Raw genomic sequence first — 9,834 nt, 5'->3', positions numbered from 1 at the left:
CATGCACTTTTATTATTAGTTAAACTTATATCCATTTATTTGTGACTTCAAATTATATTACTCTTTTACAAGGCACGAGAACTTCAAATTTTCAGTCACTGATATTCTGGTAGTTGTGACCTCAGTTACAGCAGAAAAAGAAAAAAAGAAAGGAATGTTCCCTATAAAGTCACTGTGGAGTTCATTTCATCAATCATTCTTGGCGGAACTATCACATTAGCCATTTTCATTCTATTCTAAGTTGAATATTCTTTCAGAAAGTTTAGTATATCAACTGGCGGACCTGATATGTTTAGTGTATGACAAACAAACTACGAATGTAAGTCTCTAACGTATTCTATAATTGTCTGTTTATTTTCCTGTTCCAAAAAAATGCAACAAAACCATTCATGGTTTACAATCTCATAAGTGTTTTCAGAGAAGCAACAACAATAAACATCTGGTAGACAATACCTGTAAATTATAAACCACACTCTGCGATCTTAATTCATGATCCAGCAGCTTCTTGTAAAAAAGGTGTAAACTTTTTCAGTCCATCCGAAAAATATAACTGAAATGCTTAAAGATTGGACTTGTCTAATGTTGTTGGGCTTGATTTTAAGCCCAATGTTATGTGCCTTCCAAAAAGGCCATTTAGAAAGTGTTTGTTGATTTCAACGTTGGTGGGTGAAGGTAGTGGAAGCATACATACCATAATGGGAGAGTAATGGAGAATAATAAAATTCAACAGAAAAGGTCGCTATCAGAGAAGAATATATCTTAATCTCAAGAGTTTACAAAAAGGTTGAGAAAACACAAAAGTTAGGAGGCACATCTCCATCCTATCAAATTCGAATCATTTCCAATCCAAGTCAAAGAGATCAAAAGTTAAGCTTTTGGAAATTGCCAATAAAGTAAGCAACTCTATATATTTCCACGCCTGTTTTCTTATTGCGTTCCAATTAATCGACGTTTTTTTAATTTTTGGTAAAAAGAGGAGATTATCAACGTATTTTCACACGGAAATTAAATATCATATTATCCACATATTGGATAATGCTTTAGTACTTCTTCACAAAAATCTAATCACTCTCACTAAAACCACTTTCCTATTTCTTTACACGTGTGACTAATGAAAACAACGTCTATGGTTGTAGGCTCTTTGGATATTTGGTAATAAATTCAAAGTCAATTACTATTTCCTTCCCTTTTTAATTTTTCCATCAAAGTTTTACCCACTAATACGAGGCCCCATGGAGAGTTTGAGGAGATAGTAGTGATATCCATATGATGTGGATGGAAGCAATTCCCTAAGAGTTGACCCTATGAGTTGAGTGGCGTAGTGTAATGAAGGTGAAAGAAATATTTGGCCTTATTTTAGAGGACTAAGAAGAAATGCAAGCATATGAAAGTTTACCAAAAGAAAATTGTCACATATGCGTCTAGAAGTTTTGTAATGAATAATGACACCAAAAGAGTCCACTTATGAGGCACCATTCCCTTCCCAAACAAAACTCCAATTTCCTTTTCAATTGAAGTCCCAATTGGATTTCTCCAAGCTCTGCTTCTCACTTATATCATCTTTTCCTTTTCACATTCACTTTTCCTCAAACCCAATTACATGCCTCCATATCACTTTCTTCAATCACACCCCTTTTACTATTACTTTCATTTTTGCATAAAGGGAATCTACTAACTAACCACATCATTTCTTATTCTTTCAAATGTCTCACTCCCACACCACACTGCAATCATTTTCTCTGCTTCACTCTTCTACTTTTGATTAACTTTCATTATATATATGCTTTTTACACCCGTGGATATCTCATTTTTCTCTTCGCCAGTTGCATCTTTTATTTTCTAATAATGATATTTTGACAACTTTTTCTTAAAATCTGAATTGACATTTTTTAATTAATTTTGAAATATAAATAAATAAATAATTATTTACCTTTATTATTATAATGTTTCCACTTACTTCATTTGGATAGTATATGAATAATAAGACCCCATTAAGTGGCCTCATGGGTGTGAAATAATTGACATTATCTAATCATAGTAAGAATCAACATTGTGGTTAGCAAACATGATAGCGACACGTGACCACATGATCCCATACACGTAGTTCCCCCATCACCCTTCATTCTTGGAATTCTTGCATTTCATTTGCAAAAATATTTATATTAAATATTATGTAATCTCTGTTTGGTAAGCCAGTTTCTTCATTTTTCAACTAAAAATGTTTAGATATTAATAACGGTGGCTTGTGAATATTTGTTGATGAGAAAAAAATTAAAAAAAAAAAGTTCTTGTGGAGAGAACAATGATTGGAGGCTGAGTGGGTCGCGAAGACCAGAATCACAATAATGGAAATCAATTTTTGCCTTTTGGACTTTTGGATGGCACTGCCACACGGAAGTAAGTTTTGTGAACTCCTTCTATATTATATCACAATAATGTTCAATATGTTAAACTATGATACGTGAATGATATAATTATATATTTAGCCTAATTGAATTTAAATTATGATAAAATCTGAAACATTAAAAGATATCACTTCAAGTGTTAATAAAAAATTCAGAAAACATTGCTTTTATACTATATGGTGAACGTACCGAGACATTTGGCAAGAAAGAGAGAAAACTTCTTTCTTTCTTTTTTTTTTATCAAAATTGTACTAATTGTTAAAAATCTAATTGAAGTGTCCCACAACGTGTCGTTATCTCATTTATCTTTTTTCTTTCTCTACGTGATAACATTAAAATTTTGATTTAATTTAACTAACTCTTTTTTCAAAAATGCTATTTGTAAAATAATTTTATATGACAAAATATTTTTTATTTATATGTTATATACAATTTACTGCATATCATAATAGTAAAAAAATATAAAATACAACAAATAATATTGTGTAAATTATTATATAAACTACACAAAGAATATATTGGGAAAAATTATCTACTAAAACAATTATTATGTCTGGATACCTTATTCCAACATTATGTGACTATTTCTCTATATAATATATTAAAAGCAAAATTTTATTTCATAAAAAGTTTACAATAAAACAATTATTTGTAAATTTAAATTAGTTTATACATCAGGTTGATAAAAAGGAATCTTCAAACAAAATTTTACATTTTTTTTAAGAAGATAGAATAAATTAAGTGAAGAATTAGTATTTGTTGATTTTTACTCTATATAAAATATTATAGATAACAAGAAAAAAAATATTTATAAATTTAAATTAGTTTATATATCAAGTTAATATATTTTTAAAGTGATGTTAAAAAGAATCTTCAAACAAATTTTTTGATTTTTTTTAAGAAAATAGAATAAATGAAGTGAAGTATTAGTATTTGTTGATTTTGATTGTATATAATATATTAGAGATAAAAAGAAATAAATATAGGAAAGAAGAAAAAATGGGATGGGTGTGGGACACAGTGCCACTCCCCAATTCTCCTTATGGTCACTCTGTCAGATACCACATTCACACAACCTCGGATGCTACAACAAATTTTCATGTTCTCATTCTCAAATAGTCCAGTTCGATCTAACATGGAAACCGGATCGATCAAATTGGTTTGCAGTAAGAGATTATTCTCTTATATCCTATTAAGATATATATATATATATATATATATATATATATATATATATATATAGATTTAAAATTTATGGATATTTTTGAATATTAAAAAAAATTAAAAATAAAATCTAAATAAAATTTTAATTAGATTAATAAAATATAAATTAAATTTTAATTTTAATATTTTGTGAGTAACAAATATTCGCGGATATGAGTAGTATGATATTTCGACCTCTTTATAAACAAATATTAAAATATCGAATAATGACATTTTAATCTCTTTTTTTTTTTTATCTACTTTTAACCGACTACTTCAATCACCATTAAATCCTCACACCACATCACTAAAAAGAATCAAAAAAAATTATATAATGGTGATTGAAAAAGTGGGTTAAAATTGGATCAAAAAAAATATGTTAAAATATCATTATCCTAAAATACTTGTTACCCACAAATAATAAATATATGTAGATACCAATTATTCATCATAAATTTTATCTCCAGATAGATACGGACATATATATTTTTGTCATCCCTAATTAAATCAATTCAAATTGACCTTATTCATCTAATATAATTTAAATTTAATAATTTAAAATTTATATTTGATTATCTAATTTATTGGATTAATCGGATTCAGATTTTTTAATTATGGGTTAATTTGATCGAATTTTACATTAAAAATTTATATTAAATTAAATGTTTTTAATAAAAAATTACTTTTATTTTAAATAAATGACATAAATAATAAATATAGTGAATTTTTAAGTTAATAAAATGACATGTATAATCTATATCTATATATTTATACTTACATATAAAAGGGATTCTCTATTTTTGTATCTATATTTCTATTTCCAATTTTATCTTTTAATATATTTTTTTAAATTAAACAATTTTTTATCATTTTTACCTTTTTAAGTAAATTTGTTATATTCAACTATTTTATCATTTAACATTTTTTTTAAATTAATCATTTTAAAAAGGATAATTTTTTTTAATAAAAACTTAAAATATTATACATATTTACTTTTAGTATTAAAAGAAAAAACACGCATGCACAATAGTTTTAGTAATGACTATTGTAATGAACTATAATTTTATATTACTTATTACTAAGTTTTAACATAATAGAATCATATTAAAAATTAAATTTAAAATTTTAAGTATATTTACAAATTTATAAAAATTAAAATATACATTTAGATCGGATCGAATATCCATAATATTTCAATTCATTGTCAGATTCTCACCGTAATTATCAATTTTACTTATTCAATATTATCCACTTATCTAATCCAACTTAATCCTATGTTCAAAATTTACTTCTAATTAGATCACATTCGGTCGGATATGCATTTTTTTTTCCTCAACCTCAACTCACCTAATTTCTTTTTTACTTATTTTCTGTCACCATGCAATAATAATGAAGATAAATATAACACTTGCAATCACATTTCTTTAATCGCACTAAAAGCATCTCTGTTAACCAAAACAGTTTTTTTTCCACCATTAACAATAAATATATATAAATAAAGATAAAAGTTCATAAATTTATTATCTTAAAATTTTGAATTAAAGATAATATCAATATTTTATTTGATTGGATTCGGGTTTTATTGATTTTTGCTATTCCGAACGAAAATCTCTCTAAACCTTCTCCTTCAAGAATATTTCTTCCGAACAAAATAAAACATCACAGTTTGAATAGAAACAGTACGAAGAAAAAATTTACTGAGGTTGAAAGCGAAAGTCTTACTTTTAACAACCTAATCATGATTTAATTAACTAATTTTGAGACCCAGAAGGCCCTAGGGCATAGCTGACTAATATACGACCACGATGATGATAAGGTAGTTGGTGTTTCTAAACTTATACCACAATTGCACCAATCACAGAATAGAGCCACAAAACTAATAACACCTCCTCCAAAAGTTAATTTTTTATTTCAATCTCATTCCCACAGTGAAATATTCTAAGAAAAATTAAACAAGTCACAGGGCAATGTAGAAGGGGACCTAAAAATTTTCACAAGATTGGAGTGGTTGTATCATGAAGAAAATGAAATATATTAACATTAATGTATTTATTTGGCATGAGAGTGAGTGAGAGAAAAAGTATAAAAAAGACAAATTGCAGTGTTTTCATGGAGTTAAGGATGAAGACGTGCAGGACTCAAAGTGGTGGACTTTTTTTTGAGGGGATTTATCATGTGACATAAATGTAAACACCACATGGTACAAATGAGATGGTGTATTGTATTTTTGGACAAAATAAGAAAAAGAAGATCAATGCTCTCATGTCATGCCATTACAGCTTAACAACGGAATTCATATCATGGAATCAGGAATGGATCAATTCATAAATTCAAATGAATGAAACAATAAATGATCACAGATACAGACAAGCCTTCATGTTTCACTAAGGATAAGATTTTCACCATTTTTTAACCAATTAAAATACATTCAATTTATTATATTTTCTATTTTTATTTAAATAAGACAATTTAAATTTACTAAATTTTATTTTTTATTTAAATAAAATACATCAATTATTTTCAAGTACACAAGTTTATTTTGATAGTAAACTTCGAAAGTTTTAGTCAATGATATTTTTTTGTCAAATATAAAATCTTTTGCAACATTTCTCAAGATTTTTTCATTTTTTTTTGCAAAAAAAAATAAAATTATTAATTTACATTGGTTGAGGTTACTTTTAAGTAATATTTTACAAAATTATTTTTATAATTGTTGATTAGAGTTTTTTTTTTGTCAGTTTCTCAATTAAACAATATAAAAAATAATCTTAAACATTCTTTACAAAAAATAAAATAATATAAAATGTTCTCAAAAACAATCTTAATAAACATTAACCAAAATATCTATATAGATTACCACAAAAAAATGACTAATATTCTCCGAAAAGTAGTCTTGTCAATATTAGTTGAGAAAATTTAAGAAGTATCAACTAAAAAACAATTCTAATAATTTATAATAATATCAATTTAAAAATATTTCTTATTGATACCAACTGAAAAATCTTAATTTACAAGAAAATATTTTCACTAATGTTGATTAAAACCTTGTTGCCATTGATTAGAAAATAATTTTGTCAATAATATTAACTGACAAATACCACAACTTGTATAGATGACAACATAACTTTTAATCAATATCAGCTAAAAAAAATGCAATGACTGCAAGGAAACCTAATTAATGGCAACAAAAAAAAAAACTTTATTATAATTAACGGTAAAATCATTACTAATTTTAACTAAGAAAATTTTAATTAAAACTTTGGTTGCAAAAATAAAATTAACATTCATTAGAAAAAAAGAAAATGATTACGAAAAAATCCTTATCAACTTTAGCATAAAAGAATCTTAATTAATATAATAAGTCAAAATAATGATAAGGTCTCGATTATCTGAAGTTAAGATGACGAAGGAAATCACACCCGAAAGAAGTTTATTTTTCTTTTTCTCATAGCATACAAAAATATGTGTCCAAGAATCAAAGTTATATAAATATAGCTTAGTGGAATACAATTTGATTGAAAAAATTAGAACAATAACCAAAATTATATATATTAGCCCATATGACATTTTCTTCTTAACTTTATACTTTGATTTTTTTTATTGCAGTCGCCATGCCATTGGTCATGCATGGATTATGTTACGTGTTGGAGGATGCACTGGCACAAAGAATTTGTTCTCAACTTACTTGTTCATTCTCTACAAACTAAACCCATCAAATTTACTATTCTGAAACGCTTTCTTAGGAATTAAACTTAATTTTTGAGAAACTGTGCAGGATGAATATCAGTTGTTTGTTCTCGTCCTTCTTATTAACAATATAGAAAAAGACGGGAACGATTTTGGTGAATCGTGAACACCGCCACTAAAGTGATGTGCTAAGATGTTTAGGTAAAACGTTTGAATTTTTGCATTTGACAATGAATCATGGTGTCTTGTCATTAACACACACGCACGTAAACAGAAAGAGAAGTTCGGAGTTGAGAGTCATGATTTGCACAGTGAGGTTTGGAGTAGGTAAATGCAGATAAGTTTGTTAACATTTGTCTATGTCAAAGTATGCTCGTGCACGTGTGTCCAAATAGAGAGATAGAGAATTCAGGATTTTCTTTGGTAACCGTACATCCCCACATTTTAAAACTAAACTATATATTATTATTGAATTCAAACATTAACCGAACGAAGCTCTTGGTCTTGGTCCTGGTCTCAGTATTAGCTGGACTATACCGATCCAAACCAGAAAGGCAAGATCAACAAGATACGCCACACAATCATTATTTTTAGATCTTAATCCAACAGTCTCATTCCATCATCATTTTCAATCCATGCTAATGCAAATGCTGATACCAGCCAGCCACAAAGCCTTAAGTGTCTAAATACAAAACCACCCTAAATAATTTCACAACATTTCTTACACTTATCATATACGTTTCAATACATGTTTTTCGATAAAATCTATACAGAGTAACAACAGCATCAACCCCATCCCAGCCTCTTCTTGTTCCTATTCCTTTTAGATCAAAAGTAGGGTTAATTTCACTTTTCCTTCTATTTGATGATAACTTTTAGTAATTCCACAAACCATCGAGATCCACCGGGGCAACAGAAACAGATGGATGATTGTGATTGTCGAAGTGCCTCCTACCCATATCAAAATTTGAAGAGGTTTCAGGGTTGATATCAGTGGTAAGACCCGTTTCCTGTGAGACACTGATCATGTCCCTCTCTGCCTTGTAACCATTACCATTGTTTTCACACATGGCTCTCAGAATGGTGTGGTCCTGCAGAGAGTAAACAGAACCGGGAAACGTCAAATTAGGCACAGCCTGAACACCTTGAGATGAGTAGAAGGAGGCAGAAGGTGGCATTCTGGGGAGAAAGTCCAAGGGATTTGAAGAAACCCCGTAAATAGAGTTATTGAGGGAATCAAAGACCCCTTCTTGGTTTCTTTGAACATTAATTGGATTGGAGAAGCAGGGCACGTAAGCCGATTCATTCAGCGGTTTAGTGTTGCCAATAGAAGGTGAAGAATCCGAAAGGGGTGGCAGAGCGGAAGAACCCAATTCATTGGCAAAAGAGTCCAACCTCATTATCCCCGAAATATGAGTTTTCTTCCCGGCTGAACTTTTCTGAAACACCCTGCAGATCACCCACTCGTTCTGCCACAAAAAAACAACAACCTCAATCACAGAGAAACCAAAACAAATCCAACCAGAAAAAGAAAGGATGGGAAAAAGAAGATACCTTTGCGGTTTTGGGAAGGTTGTGAACAGAGAATTTCCCCTCGAGTCTGTACTCGTGCATGACCCAGTTGCTTTTCTCTCCTTTGGGTGCTCGACCTCGGTAGAAAACAAGAGTCTTTTTCATTCCGACCAAAGATTTTCCTCTGAAAATCTCTTTGTCTTTCCCCGTGGCTTTCCAGTAACCGGCTTCGGTGGCCCTGTTGGTTCTCAATCCAGTGGGGTACTTTCTGTCTCTGACACAGAAAAAGTACCACTCCTTCTCCCCCATTTTGGCTTTCCCTGCAAAAGCTGGAAGGTTTAATTTTACAGAAAAGTGAAGATGAAGATGAAGATAAAAAGGGATTGATTGATTTGTTTAGACTGACATGGCAAATCCCAAGGCTCAGACTTGTTGAGGTCGACTTCTCCAATGGCCCGAGCGCAGAAGTTGGTGTGAATGACCTTGTTGTAGAGGTAATGGGTTATAAGCTCTTCATCTGTGGGGTGGAAGCGAAATCCCGGAGGCAAATCCATGTGATCGTCTTGTTTAGAAAGCAGCGAAAGGTTTTCCATGTGAAGAAAAAGGATTTAGAAGAAGATGATAAAGGGAAGGTGTGAGGGGAAAGGAAAGATAGGAAAAGAGGGTCATAAATACTGGTGTTTGGGAAGGGAGGAAGAAACGTGGAATGTAAGGTAACCTCCTTTGGTTGTTTATAGCCTAAGCCCACTTCTCTCTTCCAACTTTTCTCACATAACATTTTCTTCTCACTCATCACCCTCCTTCCTTAAATTCCATACATCATCATGCTAAGGTAGTTACTACTTACCTACTTTTTCTTATCTTTACTCTCTCTACTTTATCTACATCTCCACTGCATATTCACCAAACACTCAAATCTCACTCCCATTAACCCTCTTCCAATAATTAAATGCTTTTCATAAACTACAAAACTATACTTTTATTTAACCCTAAATTTAATTACACACCTACTCTACTCTTATCTAAT

General features: G+C 29.7%; 1 protein-coding gene across 1 annotated transcript; it reads right to left on the bottom strand.

Moving 5' to 3' along the window:
- Nucleotides 1–7,879: 7,879 nt before the first annotated feature.
- NAC100 (NAC domain containing protein 100) lies at nt 7,880–9,527 on the bottom strand. Its single transcript, XM_028059653.2, has 3 exons — nt 9,214–9,527; nt 8,850–9,127; nt 7,880–8,764 (listed from the first exon to the last, which is right to left on the bottom strand). The coding sequence occupies exons 1-3, from the start codon at nt 9,398–9,400 to the stop codon at nt 8,171–8,173; spliced, it is 1,059 nt and encodes a 352-aa protein (XP_027915454.1). The 5' UTR covers nt 9,401–9,527; the 3' UTR covers nt 7,880–8,170.
- Nucleotides 9,528–9,834: the final 307 nt, after the last annotated feature.

The sequence above is a fragment of the Vigna unguiculata genome, chromosome 3 (genome assembly GCF_037176805.1).
Source record: "Vigna unguiculata cultivar grain cowpea cultivar isolate G323 ecotype 2 chromosome 3, ASM3717680v1, whole genome shotgun sequence".
In the NCBI taxonomy this organism is placed as follows: domain Eukaryota; kingdom Viridiplantae; phylum Streptophyta; class Magnoliopsida; order Fabales; family Fabaceae; genus Vigna; species Vigna unguiculata.
This window is presented reverse-complemented; position numbering and strand designations above follow the sequence as displayed.